The sequence below is a fragment of the Protobothrops mucrosquamatus genome, unplaced genomic scaffold (assembly GCF_001527695.2).
Source record: "Protobothrops mucrosquamatus isolate PMUCROS unplaced genomic scaffold, P.Mucros_1.0 scaffold1014, whole genome shotgun sequence".
Lineage (NCBI taxonomy): Eukaryota > Metazoa > Chordata > Lepidosauria > Squamata > Viperidae > Protobothrops > Protobothrops mucrosquamatus.
The window spans coordinates 41,126-68,597 of NW_015387250.1; the positions used below are offsets into that span (position 1 = coordinate 41,126).

Below are 27,472 nucleotides of genomic sequence, written 5' to 3' on the forward strand. Positions count from 1 at the left end.
ACATGATCAAAATTCAGACTCTTGGCATCTGACTCATATTTATGACCGTTGCAGTGTCTTGGGGTTATGTGATCACTTTTTGTGACCTCCTGACAAGCAAAGTCAACGGGGAAGCCAGATTCATTTAGCAGTTGTGTTATTAACTTAATAACTGCAGAATTTGTGGGTTCGGTTGTGGTCGTAAATCAAGAACTACCTGTACAATTTTCTTCAACATATACACATATACATACATACATACATACATATATATATACATACATACACACACATGTAGGATTTTTGGCTTTCTTATTAGCAGATCTTGGCAACATCAGCTACCCTAGGAGCCTAGGCTACCTCGCTTTATACAAATTGGCTACTACACAATCATTTTCAATCAAAGATTGCTTTATGTGGGGAAAAATCATTATTGTGCAATTTGTGCTAGCATCATCCATTTGTGCCTGTGGTCCGGAAACATACCAAGACTTCTTCCTGCCAAAATTGCTTGAATATTTACCTACCTATCGAAACCCCCTTTCTGTCTTCACTCACACATTAATCATCATGTTGTGCTCTAGCTGTGCTTCCTGTCTTCCACTTACTTGTGTTCCTGCAATAGTTACTAATGTTACTCTGGGGTTAAAATGGCCATTAACGCCTTGTTCAATCCTCTTATCAAAAAGGAAAAAGGAAAAAAAACCTCCCCAATTCTAGAAACAAAGTTGGACATATTACACTGCACTGAAGCTAGTGAAGCATCTTCAGTCCCAGGCCAAGCTTTCAACCTGAGTGAATCTCTTGGATGCAATATAATAATGTGAACCAAAATTGTGGTGCTGTGATTCACCTCTTTGTCTGCGATGATAAGCACATGCATTATATACTCAGCTGTGGAAAAGATGGAGAACACATTTTCACAGTATGTAGAACACAGCACAAGGGGGGAAAAACAGGTATGAGTAACGTAATGTGTAAGAATAATTCTCTAAAAATTATGAGCACATTTGTCCATGCATTTGATTTTAAAATTTTACACCAATTCCACAGCCCCCTTTTTTCAATTATCTCAGTGTCTTGTTTTACATGAGGCTTTTGGGAAATGTAACCCTGGCATAAAGTGAGAAAGTAAACTCTAAAAAAATTTGCATTGGCAGCTGTCAAGAGAAAAAAACAGCTTGAGGGAGCATTGGTTTGGTTTCCTTCAACTACTTCCTTCTCTGTGTCAAGAAGTAATTAAAAAGAGGATCAAAGAGATCCCACCTTAACATAGTCATATGTAACATAAAGTGGGAGCCATATGACACATATGTGATTTTCAGGATTCTGTAACCTAATTTGTGTTTCTCTTCAATAAATCTGAAACATAAGAATGTGAGAATCCACCTTTCTAGGTTGTGAGCAGCTGGCTGAAGGTTTGCTGTATTCTTATTATTTCTCAGTCAGATCCTATAGGATATTAGGAGTAGAGCTACCATATAGGGCTGCCAAAATCCCTATAGATGCCAACAGAGAGATTTTGCAGCCATCTAGCAATCATCTTTATTTCTGAAACTCCTATAGTAGTTCTGTGGGACAGGAAGCAAAGTCACCAAGATAAAAAAAAAAAAAAAGGCACACCAAAGGTTATTTTGCTGAAAGGTGGAGGCAGACAGAGGGCAAATGTTAAATGAGTCAGACTACCTGGCATGATTCCAAATGTCTACTCACCCTAATTGCTGCATTGACCATAGGTTGAAAATAGTGTACAACATACCAACTTATATATTGGTTGGCTTATCAGTACAAGATGCAGATATCTCATTGCGAAATATATTGAAACCTTGAAAATTCTGTCCTGAGTGTAATTAAGATGCTGGTGTTAAAACCTAAATGGCTTAGAGAAGAGCACCTTCCCATCTGTCATTATAAGGCCGCACAGGCATTAAGATCTGCAGAAGAGGCCCTTCTGAAGTTGTCCCTGCTGTCACAGAGTCTTACTTCTTTGGCAAGTGGGAGAGGACATTTCCCAGGCTAAGGAAGATACAGTATAAAGTAGTGTTTCTCAACCTTGGCCACTTGAAGATGTGTGGACCTCAATTCCCAGAAGTTTCCAGTCAGCCATGTAGTTAGTCCACACATTTTCAAGTGTCCAAAGTGGAGAAACACCTGGCCTTTGCTAATATTTGATTTTGAATTATTTCTTTGAAGTGTCTCTGTGTCTGTCTGTATGTTTGATGCTTTATATTTTATTGGTGCTTAGTCATCTTGGGTGCTTCAATTACTGGAAAGGCAGGATATTCATCAAATCAAATATATTGAAATAAATAAATAAATAGCTCAGCATATTGTACGAATGCAGCCACAAAATTATCATCTCCAATTACAAACTTGAATCACGGGGAGGAAGGGGCCCTGGGGGGGGGGGTGCATGACCTATTGCATTCTGGCTTTCTCAGTTTTCTTCTGACTACAGTTGTGGCATTCTCCCTAGAGGTCAATCTCCCACACAAGAAGAGAAAGTCTTTTCAAAAAATATAGCACAGAATCTGGCTCCAATGCTTAACCTTCAAATTTCATGCTTTCAACCACAATTTCCAGACAATCTTCCTGAAATTTCACTGTTGTTTAAGGGACTGCCCCAAGGCAACTTGTGGTTTGGAGATTACAGTTTTACATCATATCCTTCAAATGACACCAGTTCAAACATAGGTGACTAAACCACTCCTTTTTAACTCTTACTAGACTCTCCTTAGATTGCCATGATAGCTTTTTAGTCTTCTATATATTTTTACAATTATATTTAGCAGATTACAGTTCTGCTGAAATGCCTGCCAATTAACGACTAATTTATACAGGAATGTTAGGAAGTGGAGTCCCTTTCTGAAGAGTCCTACTTCACAAAACAAACAGGTCAGCTCTGTAAAGTCCTGTACTAGTGATGGTGAACCTTTTAGAGACTGAGTGCCCAAAAACCACCCCCACCCCCGCCCAGCCCCCACTCTGCCCCCCTGCCCTGCACTGCCCGCCACCCCACCCCACCCGCCCTCAGGGCCACCCACCGCCTCCACAGCCTGCAGCAGATCACCCAGGTGGCTCTGCAGCGCCATGGCAGCCACACCCTCCGCCTGTGCCCCGCAGCATCAACTGCGTGCGATGGGGCACGAGGGCAGAGTCTTGTCCCTGCTGCCTAGCTGCCATGTCCTTGGCTGCACTGCCCCACATGGGTCATGCCCGGGGGCAACTCTCCTCTGGGGGGCTGCTGGTGAGGAGGGGGCTGCAGGGGGAGGCAGGGCTGGGGGACTGCGTGTGTGCCCACATAGAGGGCTCTGAGTGCCACCTCTGGCACACATGCCATAGGTTCGCCACCACTGTCCTATACAATAGAGTTGCTTTTTAAACATGAGTTGAGTGCCTTTTGAAAGAGGGTTAGATTTGTGTCCAAAAAATAGTCTGATTGACAGATCACAGAGGAGGGACTGTGAGGAGTGATATCAGAGGTACTTCCTCTCAATTCACCTAGCATCCCTCTTCTGTGCCTGGTGATAGGTCACTGACAGCAATGTACATGAGTACTTGCAACACTCTGCTTATTCTGCACTGCACTGTAACGGTGATTTGCTGCAAATGAGTGGCAGTGCTATTACCGGATGATCATACTCCAATTCTGACTTGCTGGTTGGCAACAGTTGGACACAACTCATGGAAAAAGCTTTTGGGGTATGCAAAATGTTGCTGCTGTTCCCCACCCCATTAAAAACAGTCAAACATATGGTATACAAAATTCATTGTCAACAGAAGCAGCAGAAAATTGACATGGTTGAGGATCTAGAAAATATTATTGAATTCATGGATTATAAAGATAGGGAGAATAGCAAACTTCCTAGAGGGAAGTCTCAAGATTCATGATGATTCCCTATATTCCTATATTTTGGAAGAAAAATAATCAAAGGCTGGATGAAAGATGGGGGAGCATCTTGCGCATCAATACATGTGAAAATGTTCTGGAGGTCTTAGTGGATTACCAACAGCACAAGAGCCAATAGTGATGCAGCTGCCAAAATAGGAGGGGGGGAGAGATATTGTAATTCTAGGCTACAATAACAAACATCCACTTCTCTATTCTCTGACACTTAGATCACAGCTGGAATATTTCATTCAATTCTGGAAGCCACGTTTTAGGAAAGACATTGATAAATTAAAGTGTGTCCAGAAGAGAACCATAAACATGATATGGGATTTGAAAGGAAAAATGTATAAAGATTGGTTATAAGCACAGGCTATGTTTATTCTGGAGAAGAGCAAACTTCAGGAGACATAGAAGTACCATAGAAGGGCTGTTATGTGGAAGATAGAGCAGTCATCCTCAGAATATTCTCCAGAATATAGGACAAGGGACAATAGGGTTGAACTGGAAAATGCAGATGTCAGTTGGTCATCTTAAAAAATAACTCCTTATGGTAAAAGCTGTTCAACCATCAAATACAGAAGGCAGTGAGTTCTTAGTGGAAGTGTTTAAACAAAGTCTAGATGGCCAGCTATCATGGATCCTATCATGGTGGATTCCTGCAGTGGACAAGGTTCGACTAAAGGATTTCCAAGATCACTTCCAACCTTACATTTAATGACTTTATGAAAATGTATAATGCACTTATTTGGGTGACAGCCAGCAATATGCAAATGGTCAAACTCTGTTTTCTTTCCTGGTTTAAAACAGCTTTCTGAGCAACCTAGAATAACACTATCCTGCTTTTTAAAATACAGTTTTTCAACATTAGACCCATATTTAAAAAAACAAGCCAAGTATTGTTTCATCAGAGCACTAAATCTGTATATAGAAGAAGCCCATGTAATGCCTAATCTGTGATTCCAAAAGTGATGATCAGTCACTAGTAGCAGATGCCTCTGGAGGAGGTCAAGTTATTTTCCAAAGCATCAGAAGGCAAAACAAGAAACAATGCATGGAAACTAATCAAGGAGAGAAGCAACCTGGAATTAAGGAGAAATTTCCTAACAGTGAGGACAATTAACCAGTGGAACAGCTTGCCTTCAGAAATTGTGGGCGCTCCATCACTCAAGGTTTTTAAGAAGAGACTGGACAGCCATTTGTCTGAAATGATATAGGGAATCCTGCTTGAGCAGGGGGCTGGATTAGAAGACCTCCAAGATCCCTTCCAGTTCTATTGTGATTGATTGAAAGCCAGTTGTCCAGTTTATCCTGCAGCCCAAGACAGTGCCCAGTTTGCAACAGTGGAGCATGCTCACAACAGTCTAAAGTAGACAGTAGAAATTGGGCAGTTCTCACCACTCTGTCATCAATCACAGTGTCAAGGAAATATGCAAAATAGTATCCATGGCAAAAAAATGTATTAGGAGGAAAGTGAAAACAATACTCTAAAACTGGAATAGCTAAATATAGGTTTAAGCTGCCTTCACTTTGGGCTAGAGATGAGACAACTTTACACCTTTCATTGCGTTATTTAAAAATGATTCATGGGCCATCTTCATATTGTGATTCAAGGGATATGAAGTTGAGCCCCAGTTGTTGCTTCATTTTTCCATCACGAAGGTGTGTAGAAATATGTGGAAGCAAGTTTATTGCTGCTTCATTTGTATTTATAAGAACCATTGTGAAAATTAATCTTAAGTTAAATTTATTTGCAAAACTTTACATTGATCATTTTAATTCTTATTTTTGACCTTCTTACCTTTAGATCTTAATAATATGGACTTTCTTTTCTCTAGTCTCCCTAGTAACCGTAAATATGGTTTACTTTTGGGAAAATAAATAGTCAGAAAAATTGCTGAATTGCATGTAAGACTTCTTCGTTTCCTTTTTCTGATTTATTTTCTAATATCTTTGGAGGAAGGTTTTTTCATCTTCCATAATAGCATTATGCAACTTTTTCAAATTTTGAACTTAACTTTTATTATGGACCTTTTATTCAGGAAACCGTTTTAACTTTTTTAATATCTTCTCTTCTGTTTTTGATATTGCCTTTATCAGGACAAGTTTAAACTGCAGACATGTCTAAGGTATTCTGAGAAGTATTTATTTTATTTTATTCTTTCTAATAGCAAAATAAGTCAATTAATAGTTGATATAATGCAAATCCCATTACTTCAGTACCAACAAAATGTGTTGGCTTACATTGTCTCTTGAATCCTGCCCTGCTTTGCTTCTTAATTTATTACCTATCCTGCTGATATATATGATTTGAAAAAGAAAAGTCCAAAGACTGGCAACAAGTGAGGGGGACGTCAAATAATTAACAAATGAATTCATATTTTACATAAAAGTAAAGGTAAAGGTTTCCCCAGTCCAGTCGTGTCTGACTCTAGGGGGCGTTGCTCATCTCCGTTTCTTAGCACAGGGAGGCAGCATTGTCAGAAGATATTTTTGTGATCATGTGGCCAGCGTGACTATATGTTGAGGTGCATGGAACACTGTTATCTTCCCACCAAAATGGCACCTATTTATCTACTCGTATTTGCATGCTTTCAAACTGCTGCGTTGGTAGCCGATGGGACAAGTAATGGAAGCTCACCTCATCATGCTGTGCTCAGATCTCAAACCCGGGCTGTCAGTTTTGGTTGACATATCAGAGAACCATTAGAGATAAATCTCCTAAGAGTAAGAGCAGATTTATAGTGAAAGCAATTTCCCAGAGAGATGATGGGCTCCCCTTCTTGGATATGTTCAAGGAATTAATTTGGATTCCTGCACAGAACAAGACTCCTTGATCAAAAGGGCTGTTTCAAACACTCTAATTACATCTGTTTGAGTCTACTTCAGGTCTCCCTCCCCTTTTAGAAGTTGGAAAAATTAGGTGACGAAGGCTTCATATGTAGCCCCATCTGCCACTCAGCTCTACTTTTAAGACAGCTACTTCTTAAGGATTTCTCATGTTTGAAGCACAGGGATGACAAGTTTTAAGACAAAACGCTGAGCTATTCCTTCCTCCATTGGGATTAAAGTTAGGTCTTACTTTCTGAGTCTGGAAAATCTGGATACAGTCAGATTCTGGAAAAACACATTGTTATGGGACATAATAGCAATCAAGTTTTGGTATCATACTCCAAGGTTAATCTACATCTATTCAGGGCAGCTTACAATAATAAAATATGAATATGAATATGAATATGAAATTTTATTTTAATATTGAAAGGAATAGTTAAACATCAGTATTATTAACTGGGAAGATACCACTCCAGTATATACTGGTCCAGTATCTGATTTTTTTCATATAAACAATGCTGTGCTTCAACAGTTAGATAGCCTAGATATTTGTATCTGAATATGCAGTAGATTTTTAACATTCATATTTTACTGTGTTTTTTTAATTTAGGTGAAATATTAATATATATTGCAAGTCCATGTATGACAGTGGTGGCGAATCTATGGCACGGGTGCCACAGGTGGCACTCAGGGCCCTCTCTGTGGGCACACGTGCTGTTGCCCCAGCCTTGCCTCCCCCCATGACCCCCTCACCAGCAGCCCCCCTGGAGGAGAGTCGCCCCCGAGTGTGTCCCACGTGGAGCAGTGCAGCCAAGGACATGGCAGCCAGGCAGCGTAGACAAGACTCTGCCCTCACACCCCATCGTGCACAGTTGATGCTGCGGGGCGCGGGCAGAGGGCGTGGCCGCCATGGCACTGCTGGGCGATCTGCGGCAGGCCCTGGAGGCGGTAAGTGGCTCTGCGGGCAGGCAGGGTGGGGGCGGGTTGGGGGCGGGGCAGGGGGTGGAGCGGGGCGGGGCCATTTTTGGGCACTCGGTCTCTAAAAGGGTTGCCATCACTGATGTATGATATGCCATATGCTAAATAAATAAATAAAGTGGGGAAAATTTCTACAACTTCTACAATGGGAGGAAAGTTGAGCTGACTCAAGGAGTTCTGTCCTGTTCTAGGACAGAAGCGAAGATAGATTCTGTAATCAGATTACTGAAGTAGCATATTAGTCCTGGGTCGGGATGGAATCAGGAGATAACCCCAAAATCAGTAGCACAACACTCAAAGCAAATAATCTATGATCACATACACATAGTTTGAATCAGACATAAAGTTGTTCAGGGCAAGGAACCAGAACCAAAAGGGATGGAGATGTTGCCCCAGTTGCTGGCTTGTGGCCATCCTAAAGGCTTTTATATCTCTATCACTAGATCCTGTTGTTCATTAGATTTTCTTCTCAGGAGATTGATTTGTTCCAAAGAATCTCTCTCTTTGCCTCCTTCTGGATCCTGAACCCTGGGTTCCTACAGTAGATAATTGGCTGGGTCTGAGCCTCTGACACAAATACTGCTATGAGGGCCCAGGCATTGCAGAGAAGATAGATCTGCAGAAGCCTAGTTTATGGTTCTTTGGCTTCTGCCTCATCTTTGGATCAGAATTCTAATAGGGTGTCATGTTAATTTTGCAACATCTGAACAAGATCACATGAAGTGTTAGTATTGCTTTATAATGCCTCCATAAGACCACACATAGAATATTGCATCCAGTTTTGGTCCTGCGATATAAAATATATATATGTTGAGACTCTACAAAGAGTACAGAGAAGAGCAACAAAGATGATTAAGAGACTGCAGGCTAAAACATTTGAAGAACAATCGCAGGAATTGGTTATGCCTAGTCTAATAAAAAGAAGAACTAGGGGTAACATGATAGCAGTGTTCCAATATCTAAAGGGCTGTCACAAAGAAGAGGGAGGTCAAGCTATTCTCTAAAGCAGCAGAAGGCAGGACAAGAAGCAATGGATAGAAATTAATCAAGAAAACTCACTTAGAAATAAGGAGACATTTCTTGACAGTAAAGACAATTTATCAGTGGAACAGCTTGTCTTCAGAACATGTGGGTGCCCCATCACTGGAGGCTTTTAAAAAGAGAATGTGCAGCCATTTGTCTGAAATGGTGTAGGGTCTCCTGCTTGAGCAGGGGATTGGACTAGAAGACCTTCAAGGTCCCTTACAAATCTGTTATTATGTTAATTTGCATGCTAGCAATGAAAAAAACCCCTGCCTTTCTGGATACATAGGTCATAGTAGATCTTCTCAATCTATGTACAGTATATCAACCTTACCTAGGCTAATGTGTTCTAGAAGTGTTGGATTACAGCTCCCATCTATTTAAAATAACTGGCAATGATGATTCATAATCCAATTCATCTAGACTAGAGTGCCAGAGTTGGAAAATTCCAAGCACAGGGCTGGATGGTTCACAGGCCTGGTGTTCCTCTGTTTCAGCTAATGTTCTGGGACCACTCCTGACCATTAAGAAGCATGATAATAATGCTTGGAAGTATACACAGAGCAAGGAAAGAACCAAACATTTATAAAAGTGGATGTAGAGTTTAGTTCATAGTGACAAAAAGTGCTAACAGGCATAGTTCTGAACTTAAAGATTAAATTCAGGGTATGATAGATAAGTGCATTGCCTGGAACTGAACTTAAACACTGACTCATTGTTAGCTGCAATGTTTACTCAACTTTTACTGCTCTCAAACCACACAGTGTGCGACAGCAGGCAATCTCTTTGGTGAGAAATGGTGTTGTAATATTTATGGCAATATTTAGTAAGAGCTGGTCAGATGACTCTTCTGAGCTTGTAATTTGGAATAAGGGTCACTGAAGCCTTCTTTTGAGAGTTGTATGCTGTTAAGAAAATGGCCATTTCCTGTTGCCCTTTTGATTGAGCAAGTATTAGCATAGATATAATGCTTAGGCCAAGTCACGTGAACAAGTACCCCAAAAGCAACAGCCATGAGAGCACTTGCTTCACAGCCAACAGCAAATTTACTCAATCAGGATGGGCAGACCAAGGAAATAAGGAACAGCTCTCAATGCAATGAAATTTTTTTTTTGCCATGCTGCTATAATCCATATCTTCAGATGGCAGAAGTAATATCTGATCACTAATTAAGCAATAACTTATGATGGCAGCAGCCAAAAAAGCTAATACAATCCTTGGTTATATAAACAGAGGCATAGAATTAAAATCACACGAAGTATTAATACCACTTTATAAATCTTTAATAAGACCACACCTGAAATACTGCATCCAGTTTTGGTCACCACATTACAAAAAAGATTGTTGAGACTTGGAAAAAGTGCAAAGAAGAGTAACTAAAATGATTAAGGGCCCCGGAGATAAAAAACATATGAAGAACGCTTGCAAGAATTGGGTATGGCCAGTCTAGAGAAAAGAAAAGAGGTGACATGATAGCAGCATCCCAGTATTTGAGGGGCTGCCACAAAGAAGCGGGGGTCAACCTATTCTCCAAAGCACCAGAAAGCAAGACAAGAACCAATGGATGGAAACCAATCAAGGAGAAAAGCAACCTGGAATTAAGGAGAAACTTCCTAACAGTGGAACAGCTTGCCTTCAGAAGCTGTAGGTGCTTCATCACTGGAGGTTTTTAAGAAAAAAACTGGACAGCCATACCTATCTGAAATGGTATAGGGTCTCCTGCTTGAGCAGGGGTTGGACGAGAAGGCCTCCAAGGTCCCTTCCAGCTCTATTCTGATTGGATGCATTTAAGGATGGAGCTGTGGTGGTGCAGTGGTTAGAATGCAGTATTGCAGGCTAACTCTGCCCAGAGCTTGGAGTTAATCCTGCTTGGCTCAAGATTGACTCAGCCTTCCATCCTTCCAAAGTTGGTAAAATGAGGACCCAAATTTTGGGGGGCAATATGCTGCATTTGTAAATCATTCAGAGTGCGCTGTAAAGCACTATGGAGCAGTATAAAAGTCTAAGTGGTATTGCTAAGTGCTATTGCTCAGTGGTGGGATTCAAATATGTGAACAACCAGTTCTCTGTGTGGATGCCACTTCTGGAAATCTATTCTGGCCTGGGCAACAAAAAAAATGGCTACCAGTTCTGCCGAAGCGGTACAAACCGGCTAAATCCCACCACTGCTATTGCTATATAACCATATAGAAAAGGGATGTCAAGCCCAATCACATCGCAGGCCATATGGTGACATATCGGGAGTTTTTCACCTTTGTGGCACCAGGGTGGGCATGGCCTGCATGAGCCAGATGTGGCTCGTGGGCCACAAGTTTGATATGCCTGATATAGAAGGTTGATTGTGGAAACAAAATACGGATAGCCATAACTGCCTGAAAAGGAGACATATCTATGAAGGAATGAATTGAGTTATAGACAAAGTCTGCAAAAGGCAACAGTTTAATCCAATTGTTCTGGTGATAACAGACAGAGATTAATGTTTCATGTCCTGCAGTTACCAATAGTGCCCAGCTAATGACACAATGACAAATTAATCCAACATAACTGGAGATGGTCCTTACAAAACCTGGATGTAAGCTGAGAGCCACAATCCAAGTTCCTGTACTAAAAACAGGGTTGTATAGTTTTCTGAGTAAAAGGGAAGCCTTTGCCAAAAATGAAATGAGCATTTTAGTAAACAAATCCACTATAACAAAAATGGTTTATGACCCTTTATCTGTAGAAGATTGGTAATACAAATCCATGGATACTGTGTCTCAGGGCCCAAGAGAGGGAGGGGAGGGTCCTAAATTAAATTAATCAGGCCACCTTGGCCCATTGACAAATATGGCAGGATGAAATATGGACATTGACTTCTGCTCTTACCTTTACCTCATACCTTACCTGCTCTTATTCTCTCAATACCCATGGCAGTTTTTCCTCTTGTCCAGCATTTCTATTGTCATAGCAAAGTTGCAACATTTCTTCCCTTATACGAAGGAGAACATGTAAAATGCCATTATGAAACAACTGTCTGTCAGTTATAGAAAAAGGGAACAAATCAGCCTGTAAGTTCCCCTGGAGGTCATACATCTGAGTCCTGACATATGGATCCCATTGTTGTAATCGAAACCTATCCTTCTTGGCCCCAATCTTTCTGGAAGAATTAGAAGGACAAAGTTGTTCAGGTTCAAGATTGTGAAAAGGGGGGATTATATTCAAGTTTACATGATAGTGCATCTGTAGCTTCCTCTGTGATCCAAACCACTGAAATTAAAGAAAAATTGCATTGATCTGATCGGACAGGGTATGAGCACCTGTGTTTTTTTGGAAATGTTCTAAATTTTTGAGAGCTATGTGTGTTTACACTGGATTGATGTGTGTTTGAGTGTTTACACTGGATAGATGCTCCTTCCAACAAACATCTCCATTAATGGAATTCTGCTTTTATCTCAAGCAGTTCTCTTGAAAATGCCACAGTTCCTTTTACCTGGAATCTGGTATAAAAATCTGGAATAAAATACACAAGGCAAGAAACCCTGTCCTCCCTTTGCTGAAGCTTGAAGGAGATCAACCCTAAAATAGCCTGAGCCATCCGTTTGCACAATAAACGGACAAGAAGGATCCAGATATTTGAACAGTGGCTTGGGAAGATAAGATTTTTTTTAAAGCCCTGATAAATTGCTGTTCAGTAGATAATTTAAATTTATGTCCTTTCTTGTGTATTCAGCAAAATTGGGGCTAATTCTATAGATATTGCACTGACCAGAAAGATTTGGACATCCTTCACATTTCTAGATGTCTGAAATGAAAGGATGGACCTTATTTCCAAGGAAACCATTTGTATTCCATCTGTACATATTCAGTAACCCAAATAATCCAATTGGGGAAGATCACACAAACATGTTTCCAACTTAGTAAAATGTTTGGGAAGTGTTCTAAGATATTTATGATATGAGTCTCATGCAAAGATGGGACTTTTTTGGGAAAAAATCAGTTTGTCATCCAAGTACACCTCTAAGTTATTTGTTCAAAGCACCAGAAAAGATTTAATTCATGAACCTGGAGAAGACTGCAGGGCAATTTGTCAATCCAAGCTGTATTCCTGTCCATTTGAATTTGCCATACTGAGTGTCAACATCTGTTAAATATTCATAACCCTCTTTCATTTTGATGATATATGTGCTTCTCAAGATGAACAAAACTATTTTTTGAAGGTGGCCCATTTCTTTACAATCCGTTAAGCTGAAGGTTTACTGTAATTTAGTCTTCTCTCAAAAATGCCAGCTAATAGATTTCCCCCCCACCCCATTATGCAGAACGTCTCTACATCCTCCTCCTATGGCCTAAATTGGTACATTCCAGGAAACAGTTGTTCTTGTAAATTAAATCAGCCAAGTGATGGCGGTTATCAGAGACCTGTAATCAGTCAGATACCTGAGGAAATAAGGGAGCTCTCATCTCACTATTATAAGTTGACCAAGTATAAAAAATGAATTAAAGTTTATACTTTAGCTATACGTTTCCATAAGCTAGCCCTTGAGAAATGGCTGCTATATTGATATAATAATAATAATAATAACAACAACAACAACAACAACAGTTGGAAGGGACCTTGGAGTTCATCTAGTCCAACCCCCTGGTCAGGTAGGAAACCCTACACCATTTCAGACAAATGGCTGTCCAGTCTCTTTTTTAAAACTTCCAGTGTTGGAGTATTCACCGCTTCTGGAGGTAGGTTGTTCCACTGGTTAATTGTTCTGTCAGGAAGTTTCTCCTTAGTTCTAGGTTGCTTCTCTCCTTGGTTAGTTTCCATCCGTTGCTTCTTGTCCTGCCTTCAGGCACTTTGGAAAATAGCTTGACTCCCTCTTCTTTGTGGCAGCCCCTGAGATATTGGTACACTATCATGTGCCCCCTCATCCTTCTCTTCATTAAACTAGACATACCCAATTCCAGGTACAGAGGTCACCAACAATAGATCATCACAGGTGACAATTTATAAAGAAATAACTTACTGAACTCAACATGCAAGTCCATTTAAGGAGAGTCCTAATATTAGATAGAATGAAGCAATCCCTTCATATCATTGATTTTAGGTGATTTCATGCTTCCCATTTCAGTAATGTTCAGGGCAGACATGAGATATGTATTGTGGGAAGTAGGAAAGTAACGGAGAATCTCATTGACAAGACAAAGTATTTTCAATTAAAGTTAGATATAACCCTATATTTTATTCCCCAAGATTGGTCCTTATGATTTGGGGGGGGGGGCTGGCAAGGGTTGCCTGACACTCTAAGAGTAATTTTGGATACCTTTAAATATAATCTGATTTGAGGATTTCAGTGGTATCATCTTGCTACATGCTACATGCTAAATGTTACTATATGTTTGTCTTCTGCAGAAATTTGGGAACCCTGTTCTATATTATTTCTTGTATTTTACCAAGCTTCAAACCTACACTCATCTTTTCAATATTTTGATGAATTCATTGTATTACTTTATAGTTCAAATTGATTTATAAATAAAGTTGACATCTAGTTTAATTAAAGTGTGGATTGATATGCTTGGAGAGGTATAAAGCAGAATCTGGTAACACCAGGATACTTGCATACATTATTACATGCTTTGAAAATGATAATAGATAGCAACAATAACAACAGATTAAATTCCCTGACTTGAGCATGAAACTCTCAGCTCCATGTTACTATTGAGGCAAAGAAGTCACATGATCACAATATGTCAAATGTTGTGTGGTTTCTCTTAATTCAGATTTAGTATGTGAATTAAGTTACAAATAGCTTCAGTGTATTGTCCTTCATCCAGGTGGACAAGTAATTTAACTGCTACATTTTTAAATTTCCATTTTTTTAAAAAAATAAGCAGCTTAGAAATGCCATCAGTTTGTAAAGGGAATCCAAAGTAAAGTTGTCTTTGGATAAAAAACAGAATCAGTTGTACATTGTTCTGCAAATTCAGGAGAGAAGAATAAAAGTCATAAAAAGAAGAAAACCCTAAAAACTAAATTAACCAAATTTTACAAAACCTCGATATTTTACAAATCTGCAGATAATATTTCCCACATTCTAATGCAGAGGTAGCAGGTGGATTGATTCTCCTATTCCTTCACATGGACACATATCCATAGCATGAGAGTATATCATGGTGTTCTCCTTTTACCTGATTGCCAGTATCTAATGGATAATGATAAAGATGGGCAGGTGGAGCATCCCACCAAATCCCATACATACAGTATCATCAAACATCCTCAGTAGAATTCAATGCAGAATTCCTTCCTTCCTTCCTTCCTTCCTTCCTTCCTTCCTTCCTTCCTTCCTTCCTTCCTTCCTTCCTTCCTTCCTTCCTTCCTCCTTCTCTCCTGCCCTCCTGCTCTCTTTTCTTTATTTCCTGTCAATGTGTATAATCACATATATTTGTAAATGGGCGTCCAAAATATTTCTAACAGATGTGTACTCACTCTGATTTGAGGAAACCTGAACCTATAACCTCTAAGCAAAGTAGTAGCACATGTAACCTTTCTCTAATACAGTTCAAACCAGTCAGCCCTATTCTCTTTTTGCTTCCTTGATTGCGGAAGGTAGTTCAGCCAAGTTATTTCATGGGAAATCAGTGCTGCAAAAAGGTAGTTTTGGCTCAGAGTTGATTTTGTTTTTCCAGAAATTCCCCCCAGTTACTGCAAAGTTACTTCAGTAGCCATTCAGAGCTAACAAGCTCTACCCATTCGTCTTTTGTGCATCATTCATTTACTGGAAGAAATATTTGTTCCTGCTGAGTTCCTCAGTTTCATTTTTCTCCTCTTTACTCTGATGCATAGTATAAGTCTGCCTGTTGGATGATTCAGTTGAAAAAATGACTAGGCAATCCCATATTCCAATCCTTCTTTGTTGCTGAATAGATAGCCCAGTCAACATGGAGCTAAGACTCTAATTCTGGATCTGTATAAGAAAAGTTTCTAAATTCCTCTTGGTTGATCATGGATAATATTCCTTCTTCAATGGGAGTCAAGATCGGCTCTTCCTTTAAAAATTCAGGATCAAAGTTACTCACGTCTTCTTTTGATTTCTGGCAAATGAAAACAAAATAAATATTAGATGACATTACTTGGAGGATACTATGTTGGCCAAAGCTAGAAGGACACATAGTCTGAGCTATAGATAATAGCTTCTTATCTCCCCAATGGAGTCAGGAAATGTGACCCAATACACAAATGTGAAGAGTTCTTCTTGCTGACATCTCTGAACTGATGCAGTGCTTAAAATATTGGTCTAGGATCAGAGAAAACCAGACCCCTCACCTATAAATTTTGCTGAGGGCCTTTGGGCCAATTACTCTCTCAATTACTAGCCCAATCTACCTCACAACCTTGTTGTCACAAAAGAAAATTGGAGAAGGAACTGCGATGTAGGCTGCCTTGAAGTCTGGGCAGAAAGACAAAATATAAATTTAACTATAAATAACAGTTGCGGAAACTGGGCATGTCTAGTCTAGTGAAAAGATGGACAAAGGGTGACAGAATAGCAGTGTTCCAATATTTGAGTGGCTGCCACAAAAAAAGAGAAGGTCAACTTATTTTCCAAAGCACCAGAAGGCAAGTCAAGAAGCAATGGATGAAAACTAATCAAGGAGAGAAGCAACCTAGAACCAAGGATAAATTTCCTAACAGCTGTGGAACAGCCTGCCTTCAGAAGTTGTGTGTGCTCCATCATTGGAGATTTTTAAGAAGAGACTGGACATCCATTTGTCTGAAATGGCACAGGGTCTCCTGCTTAAGAGGGAGTTAGGCTAGAAGATCTCCAAGGTTACTTCTAACTGATGACAATAATGATGATAATGATGTGCCAGATGTGCCCAGACCCCTGGTGACCTGATCTGACTTTGACAACTAACAAATAAATAAAACAAATGTTTCTTCCTTTGGTTAAATTCTGGTGGTCACGCAAACAAATGCAAACCTGATATTTCTCACATTGGAAGCAGCCAATATGAGTTCTGAAAGTGGGCAGCATCACAGCAAAAGCGCATAAGCACAATTTGGGCAATGTCCATATTCATTAAAAAAAGAAAGAAAAAGAAATGGCCAGGAAGTCACCTCAGATCAAGTAGCTCCTAGTCCATTTCTCTACTATATTGGCTGGACCCAGATTGAACTGCTGATATTTTGCATATAATGCATGTATTCCTTTACTGGATGTGATCTGTCCTTGCATGGACTAATACACACACAACTCACAGTTTTAAACACTTACGATTCGAGGTCGGAAAGGTGGCTCAATCTGGCGCTCGTTTAGAAGGTCCCAGTCCAGTTCCTTAAAGTAGGGATGCAGGAGAATTGCTTTCTCTCCACCCAAGGCACTGCTGCCTAGTCGCATTTTAGGGTTCTTTGTCATGAACTATTAAAAAAGGAGGCAGAAAGGGGAGAGATTAACTCTCAGCCATGCAATATCACTTTTGATTAATATTGACCCAATATCTGAATGCAGGTAGTCCTCAATTTATGGCCAGAGTTGAGACCAAGATTTCCGTTGTTAAGTGAAACATTTGTTAAGTGAGTTTTGCCCCATTTTACCATCTTTCTTGCCACAGTTGCTAAGTGAATCACTGCAGTAGATAAGGTGTTAATCTGGTTGTTAAGTGAATCTGGCTTCCCCATTGACTTTGCTTGTCAGAAGGCTGCAAAAGGTGATCACATGATCTTTGTGATCACCTTTTGCAGCCTTCGGTCATAAATATGAGCCAATTGCCAAGCATGCGAATTTTGATCACATGATCATGGGGATGCTGCAAAGATCGTAAATGTGAAAAATGGTCATAAGTCACATTTTTCAGTGCCGCTGTAACTTTGAACAGTGACTAAATGAAACTGTTGTAAAGTTGGCCTATCTCATATGCAGATCAAAGCTATTATCAAAGCATATTGTGATAATAATTTTTTCTGATAGCTGATTAAAGGTTACTGAACTCTGAAATAAAACGAAATGACTTCCTCCTAGGAGCTACAGTACCATGTTCAGAGTTATATTTGTTTCCATTTGCATAACACAATGATCAAGGCCCATTAAAGACCCAGGGGTTGCATTTCATAATGCAAAAATCTTGACTAGTTTTAACCATTGTTTGCTTTGTGTTAACACGCAATGCAAACTTAGCTAGATTGTGTTTATGTTTCATGATTCATTGTATACATGTAGTCCTTGACTTATGACCACAATTAGAGCCAGAACTTCCATTGCTAAGTGAGGTGGTTGTTAACTGACTCACATCCAGTTTTACAACCTTTTTTTTTTTTGCCACAGTCATTAAGCAAATCTGCCTTCCCCCATTGACTTTGCATGTTGGAAGACAGCTGATTGCAAACCTCAGGACACTGTAACCATCGTAAATACAAGCCGGTTGCCAAGCATCTGAATTTTTATCACATGACCAAGGAGAGGCTGCAATGATTGTAAGCACAAAGACTAGTTGCAAGTCACTTTTTTCAGCACTGACTGTAACTTTGAACAGTTGCTAAATGAACGGTTGTAAGTCGAGGACTACCTGTAATGTAAACTCAAAAAAAATGAGTTAATTCAATAATCGTATTGAGCATATGGTGCAAATGCAGACATAATATTGGCATGTTAAATCATCAATATATGCAAAGAACAAAAGTGATAAAGATGGTTTAATCTTAAATCCCCTAACACTGTTCTAGTGCTTATTGTTTACACTGGAGCTCTTAATGTGCTTTGTGGTACCAAACGAAGCCCTTTAGTAAGAAGTGGCCTGTATGTCCAACATTTTTGGAAGCTGTCCAAAAGTTTGGTTTCTCCAGTATCTAATAGACCTATGCACACTTTGAAAATGATTGGAAAAAGTACTTTGTGTCTTGCATAATTCCATTACTCCTCTGCTATTCATAAGTCCTTTCAGACTCTATACAAATCTGGAAAAAAAGTTGCAGCTACCTTAAGAAACTCATTTAATTTTAATCAGTTGAACCAATGTTTTCTCAAGCTCATGCAAATCTGCTTGACACCCATTATTTCAAAGGATGAACACAGAACATTTTTCTCCATGGTAGGGAATGAGGGAGCCACTGCAGGTGTGAGAATGTTATGTACAGATCAAACTATATACTGTTACCTCCATTACAGTTTTCATGGAGCTTCCTAATAAAAAAATTAAATATATATGGGCCTTTAACTGGAAAAACACTGCCTCGTTTTTAAAGGATGTACCAACTAATTAGCATTTATCTACCTGTGTTTTGTCTTTCTATCTATCGTATTTATATGGCCTCCCATTTCCCAAGACATGACTCTGGGTGGTGTACTGTACATTTTTTAAAAAGTGTATAAAATAACAATATTAAAATATTCCACAATTCTAAAAAACAGTAATATTATGTTTATATTATTATATTAACTCTTTTTATGACCATGTAATTCCTTGATTTGGGGCAGAGTCGGGGTGACTGAATGAAGCTGAGCATTTACTGGCTGGATGCCCTTCTTGATGCCACACAGAGTTCAGAGCAGATTTTTATTTTTTTTGCGCCTGGAAGAGAAACATCTTCCGCTGCTTAGGACTGAACTCTCAACCTTCCAAATGGGAGTTGAGTATCTTCACCACTAGGGCACCACACCACTCTGTTTATATTATTATATTATTGTTATATATTATTAAAAGGCTTTAACTCTTGATTCAAAAGAACACATGACTGAAAATGTAAATATCAAGAGCTAGAAATTTTGCATTAAAGATGTGATAAAGATTCAGGGAGGGGGGGATGAGAGGAAGAAAAGAAAAAGAAGAAGGCAGGGAGATTATTATAGAGGAGATGTGATAGAGAACAGGTACATCATAGAACCATTTTGTCTGTTCCAAATGGCCTCAACTGAGGCGACTCTATATAATCTGGGTTCATAGTTCCATTTGAAATAAAAAGAAATAATTGGTCTTGAAGCATCATTCATAGTTTGAACTGGAATTGCATATAAGGGTGATGTACTCAGCCTTCATTCAATAGGATGTTTTGAATAAACAAACCACTACTTTTGAAGGATTTCTCAGTAAAACTATCCATTTCTTGATCACATCTCCTTTCGTCATCACTGGTGTCATTCCATTTAACCATTTGCGCAGTTTTTACAAAGCTCTTATTCTCAGAAGAAACCAATTTCCTTATAGAGCTTACTCATCAGTGAATGGGTTGGTTCTTAAAACAGTACCTAACCCACACCATTAAAAAAGATATTTGTCACTGTGCTCCCATACAAACCCCAAAACCAAAAGAGCACAAATCTGTACAACAATCATACTTTGTGTGTCTGTGTTCAGATAGATATTTAGAAATTATAATTATAAATATAAAATAATAGCAAGCATGTTACAGTGGAAAAGTCTGTGACTGGAAGAGCTGGGTGCCTCCTGCTCAGTGTATGAAATGGGTGCCAGCTATGGTGGGAAATTTCAGGTCCCTGTTTTTCTTTATTCAGATGCTTCTTGGTGTTAATATCTGAACAGGACAGAACTTCCAGGAGGTTATCTCCTACAAAGAGAAGTCCTTCCAAGGGCAGAACTGTTCATTATTATAAAGAAGGGCACATGGCCACCTGCTGTCTGTAAAAGACGAGAGCCCTGAAGCAAAATAATGTCCTGAACTTAATCAAGGTGAGCTTGTCAGAAAGTGATCCAAAGTAGTGACATTCATTCTCTTTTTAACAGCTTCTATGTTTTGGAAAAACAACTGTGTTGAAAAGGAAGTTCCACATCCACATAAATATTGAGGACATATCAAGGTATTACGTAATTACAACCTCTTGATAATAATAGTTTGATTGCTGAAGGACAATTGGGAGTGCTCCTTTGCTACATAACTCTCAAAAGCTCCTGATAATTAGAATCAACCCTTTTTACCAGCCTACAGGTTCTTAGCCCTGTGATCTAAGCCTACCTTTTAGTCTGCAGTACAAGCCTGCTAGGCATTATTGATGATTGCAAGACAAACCTGGTCCAGCAAGTGCCAGAAAAACCTGCTTCATTTGCTGATTTTGTCTCTAAGATGAAAGTATAAACTTTTAAGCTTTTTCTGCCTGCTGCTTAGCCCTTTCTGCCTTGATGTCTATCTTGTCTCAATGGTGCAAATGCCTCTGGAGCTGACTAACCACTGTAACTGTGGTTTGTTTGACGTTGTCCTGAGCCAATTCAGCTATTCAGGAGCTTATCTCCCCTAATACTCCAGATCCTTGCTCCAGCCAAAAGGAAAATATAACTAACCATCTATGGATTGTAAGTGCTTTCAAGTAAGTACAGGAATGTACTGTATTTTAAAAGATGATCACCAGTTTTGATCATAAATGAAACCAGCTTTGAAAAACAAAGATGTTTCCCAACCTTTGACCTGTATGGTTATAATCAATACAGTCCAATGGTATGTATTTGTACTAAGCAATTCTCACGCAGAGCCTTATGAATATGTGTTTTAGATATCCCGACAACATATTAATTAATTAATCTTGTTTAATTAAACTCTTACCGTAATGCCCAGGCACTGACTCATGTAAAAGCTACCAATTAGACATCTCCCAAAGTTTTCAGAATTCTTAGAAAGGGAGGAAATGAATGGATTTTGAATTGATTACATAGAAAGAGGCAAAGCTTAATCACAAACCTTACTTCCTGTTTTAATATTTCTGAAAAACAGGCATTTGATGTTCAGGGCCTTTTTTATAAAAAAAAATGTATCCTTTGTATCAAATAGTGTCCCAGAAAAAGAAGAGAAAAGGTTTAGTTACTATGCCAGCAAGGATGAAATGATTTAATTTATGGCACTGTTTCATTACACCCAACCCTTCTGGTTACTGTCACACTGTTATGATTCTTACTCATTTGGTATTACAAACAAACACACATTTTTATTGTTGGCTGAGTAAAGTAAATTGAAAATAGAAGAAAGAAAACTCTAGATAACAGAATCTAACCTGAAAAAAATTCTGATATTTAACTCTTTAACACTATAACATTCAACACTATTACAATGTTTGTATTTTTAGGATAATTTAAATTATAACTAAAGACCCAACATGAATCAACGGAATTTTGAATTGAGTAGACTTTTTACATTTTTACTGCAACAATGATACTTGTCCTTTTATGAAATCTAAAATTGTTCTTGTTCTTAAAATAAGCTTTTTAAATGGAATTCACCATCACCATGAAATAAATCATAAAGACAATTTTAAATAAGCTAAGCCAGGGGTCTTCAAACTTGGCCCTTTTATGACTTGTGGACTTCAACTCCCAGAATTCCTCAGCCAGCGTGCTGGCTGAGGAATTCTGGGAGTTGAAGTCCACAAGTCATAAAAGGGCCAAGTTTGAAGACCCCTGAGCTAAGCTATGGCATTGGGCCCCTCCTGGAAATAACATTGGCTTATAGGTTGAAAGGGGGGTAAAAAGTAACACCTTTCTGTGAGTAATGACACCAAATAACCTGCTCAAAGCAAAAACACTGAAGTAAGGAGTAAGACAAGAAAATTATGTTTTAATCTAATTGCCCTTCTAAATAGAGTCACCTTAACGAGATGGGTGGCATAGAAGGCTGATAATAAATTTAAACAAATAAAATAAATAAAAAAGGGATGAAGAATCCAGCAACCTTGTTCATCCAAAAGAGTTAAAGGGCTCTTTAGCTAAACCAGGGGTAGTCGACCTTGGCTCTTTTATGACTCGTGGACTTCAACTCCCAGAATTCCTGAGCCAGCTGTGCTCAGGAATTCTGGGAGTTGAAGTCCACGAGTCATAAAAGAGCCAAGGTCGACTACCCCTGAGCTAAACTAAAAAGAAGAAACTGAAAAGAACTAAACTAGCACTAAAAACAAGAACAGAGGGGGGTTTTTTTAACCCAAAAACTATTTGCTCTTAAAAAGGAATAGTTATTTAAACAAAGCAAAGGTTGTAATTAAAACTAGTGGCCAAATAAAATGTAAGAAAGAAGGAAACATGTTCATATGCTGGAAAAAAAGACTGAAAGATGGAAAATGGAAAAAAGACTGAAAGATGGAAACAGCACATAGTAGTCAAATTTCTACTTGACTGCAAGGAAAGTTGTTCCCCCTCAGTACTTACTACCAGAGATGGTGATGTTGTGGGAGAATTGTGTCTGTTTATGAGAGTTTCAAATCAGGACTCTGGTAGCAAAAATCATTTCAGATTCATTAGATTCACATTAGATTCATATCCTATGATTCCTCCCCTTCAGCAAATGATAATATACTTGCACACCTTCTCCAGCCTGGTGCCCTGGAAGTGGGAAAGGCACATAAGATAGCATGACTGGTTCTGGGAACTGAAGAATTCATTTTATTTAGGGAGTGAGTTGAAAGTTTTCCCCAGTTTCACAACCTCTTTTACAGGCTGCAGTAGTGACACAGATGGGAAAATTTCTTTCCATGCCCAGGCTCATTTCATTAAAAATGTCTGATACAGCTTTTGGCTCAGTCCTGTTATGAAAATGAATGTATGAACTTCGGAAAACAATTGTTTTTTTTTATTGTCTCTGTTGCTATTTCCACAGCTTTATTGCTGGCCGTTATTGGTGATGATAGCTTTAAATTATTTTACATTACTCTGGAAGGTTATTGAAAGGCATAATAAAATTTTTTAATTATCTAGCCAGTTCCTAGTTGTGTTCATTAAATAATTAATTATAGGCACCAGTTATAATCCAAAGAAAATTGTAGTATGTTGCAGTCCTCAACTTACGATCACAATTAAGCCCAAAATTTCTGTTGCTAAGCGAGACATTTGTTAAGTGAGTTTTGCCTCATTTTACAACCTTTCTTGCCACATTTGTTAAGTGAATCATTGCAGTTGTTAAGTTAGTAACACAATTACTAAGTGAATCTGGCTTCCCCATTGACTTTGCTTGTCAGAAGGTCACAAAAGGTGTTCACTTGACCCTAGGACAGGGGTAGTCAACCTTGGCTCTTTTATGACTCGTGGACTTCAATTCCCAGAATTCCTCAGGAATTCTGGGAGTTGAAGTCCACAAGTCATAAGAGAGCCAAGGTTGACTACCCCTGCCCTAGGACATTGCAGCTATCAGAAATATGAGTCAGTTGCCAAGTGTCTGAATTTTGATTATGTGACCACAGGGAAGCTGCAATAGTCATAAGTGTGAAAAATAGTCATAAGTCACCTTTTTCAGTGTCATTGTAACTTTGAACAGTCACTAAATGAACTGTTGTAAATCAAGGACTATTAGTATTTTTCTCATTGGGGAAATCCTGGATTTCAACCACAGTCTGCATGAGAATGGAAGAAGAATGTGTATTGGGAAGACTTTTTAAATAAAACATAAGATCTTTAACAATTACTTCAATGTATCTGGGAAACTAGGTCAATGAGGTCACTGAGTGAGTGTTTCAGAGACTAGAGAAATCTGGAAACCAGGTGGGTTTCATTTTGGTATTTAAAGCCCTTACAGCTGCAAATGTTTGAAACAGATGGGAAATCTCTGAGTTCTTAGAAGGCAGGGTACATCCCAAAATACAATTCTCAATGGTCGTGAACCAGGGCATCCGTGGTAGAGGTAAAAAAAGTCAAGAGGGCACTGCCACCATGCAATATCACTACAGCCAGAGATAAAATGCAATTAAGAATCCCGAGTTTGTAAATGCCACCACTATGAATATAATTTAAAGCACAGACAGCAATTTTAATCATGCATGAAACCAGCCTTATAACAAGCATGATGATAATCAGAACAGTCCAAAAGTTTTTTTAAAAAAAAGGCCTGGGTCTTTGATCATGGTCACTATCCTTACTTTATTGACCCTCCCCACCTCCATTCTCCAGGTGGCAAAGTCAAAGCTTTTACTCCTATCCTTCGGCACAATGAGAGCCACAATTTTTGCATTGCTTATACCTGTAACATCTCTAGATTACTTGAAAACCTTCCTGTGTAAAGGCCACCTGGCTGGATTGGATCCTATCTTGCATAAAATGTTAATAAAAACGAACAGAATAGATGTGAATACAGACCAAATGAATTTTTTTCTCTGACGCATCTTTTCCCATCTTTGAAATGGCAATATGAATCACCATATTATGAAAGTACAATTCCCAGCAATATTATAATTCTGACAATTATAATTCAGCCCAATTTAAAGGGCCATGAACTCCTTAACCCCGATTTAGAGCATGCTGCTTATGATTGGGCTATCATATCATGGAGCATGGTGGATGGATCAGGGAGAGGGACATTCTTCTGTTGGCCTATAGGTCAACATTTGCACTACTAAGGTGATCCTGACAACAGAGATAAACCTGAGGGGTCCTTGGTTGTCTCTGAGCTTGCTAGTTTTCTTGCAGTCATTTCCTTGTTTTATTGTAGGTAACATCACCAGTGCTATTGTAGGTAACATCACAGTGCTGTTTGCTGTCAGTTTATATTTTGGTTTCTTGCCTGTCTGTGTGGGTGTAGGTTGTCTTAGGGATTCTTTGATTGGGCTCTTTACTAATGGCTCTTTGGCAGTTTCTTGATTGGGGTATTGCTTACTTGATTGCTGATCTGAAGTTGACCTTGGAGCTAATCTATGCTGACCTGAGTGCTGATTACTGGTGGAGAGATGCTGGAGTCTTTTTCTCTTTGGGGCTGGATGATTGTCTCTTTTGCATAGTCTATAGATGTTGTTAATGTATATGTGCCTATTGATGGCTGATTTGTCAGAGTGCCAGGCTTCTAGAAACAGATAAACCTCCAGGTGGCATCAACGACTCTATAAAAGAATGCAAATGACCAGATGTCTGCAAGGAGTATAAATCCTTCCATTCCCTACCATCCAATCAGAGCTGAAGAAGCTTCTTGGATGAGAAGTGAAACGTCTTCAAAGCAAAACAAGAAAGTCCAGTTGCCTCGTGAAAAGGCATCTTTGAGATACCTATGGATCGTTGAAGTTGAAGAGATTTAGCACAGCCTTAGAACTAGGCTGAAATAGGAGGTGAAGGAGATCTCTTTTGGTTGGGTGGCTGTTGTGGGAGTGCTAGATTCATAATCCTGAAACTGGCAGACTGAGTTCTCCAGAAATTTCCTAACTGAAAACAATAAATTTCATCGCAAGAACATTTCCAGAAACAATATATACGTATTGACCCCTGTGAATCACCGGAAATTCTGATGATGTAAACTACTAGAGTATTCTCATAAATATATTTCTGTTGAGGAAAATCCTTATTAGTTTCCAAAGGCCACCGTGTTACCTTTCTGCATGGGCATTGCTAATTAGGCTAAAAATGCTGCAAATATTTGTCTGCAAACTTAACCCCCATGAGGGTCTGCTCAAAAACAAGTCTCATTGAATTCAACTCAACTTATTCCCAGAAGCTTAAATAAAAATGACAGCACAAACATGTTAAGAAGCAAATAAATGACAACTTTGAGAAAGCAGGACAAGTGTATTCCAAAACAGCTTGAGAAGACAAAACATTAGCATGGCAGTGACAGGTGAGGCAGATTTATAATACTAATTTTGTTTTGATTTAATGTTTAATTGATTTACATTATTTCATAACTCAAGTGATTAGAACAGATGAGGACTACTAGGCATTTAAATAAGCTATTAACAAATATTAATAATAATAATTACTCGGTGCCTTGGGTGAAATTTCAAAACATCTGGAGCATCGCTTGAATACCATCAGCTTTAACAACATTACCATCAATCATGAAAGGCAGCTATAACTTGAAATAGCTTACACCCTACGTGGATACCTTTAACATCATCAGACAACATCATCTGCCTATCCCAGGTCCTTGAAAAGGACTTGATAGACGGATAAAAATGCCAAATCCAGTCTAAACATTTGGCTGATTATATAAACCAACCATAATAACACTTTCACAATAGAGCAAAATTGATATGTTGTTTCAGAAAACAGTGTAAAGACATTTTGTTCGAGAATGAAATTTATTTTGTAAATACTAAACTATAATTTAGCAGGATATTGATTTTGAGCATAGTATATGTCCTTAACATAAGTTAGACCCAACTGATTTTAAGTCCACTTATGATGATTATTCAGCCTGATTATTCCAAATTGTTGGGTTCTTTTAAACAGAACAAAGATGAGTAATTTGGTAAAATCTGTTACTTGTGCATCTCTTCTGCAAATCAAAAAGACCAACTCTGCTTCAGAATTTTTACAGTAGTTTGAAAAGGAGGTTTTGGTAAACATGCAGTCTTAAACGAGAAACCATAATTTCAAGATTGAAAACAAGTTAAAACACATTGTAAGTACTGAGGAGATGAAAGCAAAACCTTCCCCTGTACTTCCCCATTCCTAAATCTTGTAATGTTATTCTCCAAATAGAACAAGATGGGTCAGGACCACATTTTGTCTTAAAGTCAACTTTCTGTGACTCTCAAAGCTCCCAACTAAACTTGCAAGTTGGCTCATTTACAGCCATGGTTTCAAATGGAAGATGTGCAAAAATGTATAAGCCCTAAAATAGGATTCAAATAGTTAAAAAAGAGGAAAAAAGAAAGAACCTAAAATAAGCCTGGCCTTGCCTATGTGTGTGGGTGACATGGTCCCATCTGGTTTGCATAACTGCCCTACCTGCCATACTCCTAGTTTGGTAATGAAACGTTTGCAAGAAAAAAACCAAGTTCAGAGAACACCAAGGAACTCTCATTTTCATCCCAGTTGTTATGTATAGCCTGTGGCATCAAAAGGTTGTTCATCCCTGCAATAGAGCATTATTTCTAGTCCCCACCCTATCCCGGAACAATG

The 27,472-nt window shown here is 38.9% G+C and overlaps 1 protein-coding gene across 1 annotated transcript in view; it reads right to left on the reverse strand.

Moving 5' to 3' along the window:
• Positions 1-15,073: 15,073 nt before the first annotated feature.
• PRKCH (protein kinase C eta) overlaps positions 15,074-27,472 on the reverse strand; it is an 82,658-nt gene continuing 70,259 nt past the window's right edge. The window contains exons 13-14 of the mRNA XM_015819894.1: positions 16,945-17,088; positions 15,074-15,760 (exon numbers count right to left, since the gene is read on the reverse strand). Coding sequence (XP_015675380.1) covers positions 15,614-15,760; positions 16,945-17,088 — 291 coding nt within the window. The 3' untranslated portion in view covers positions 15,074-15,613. The remainder of the gene's footprint in view (positions 15,761-16,944; positions 17,089-27,472) is intronic.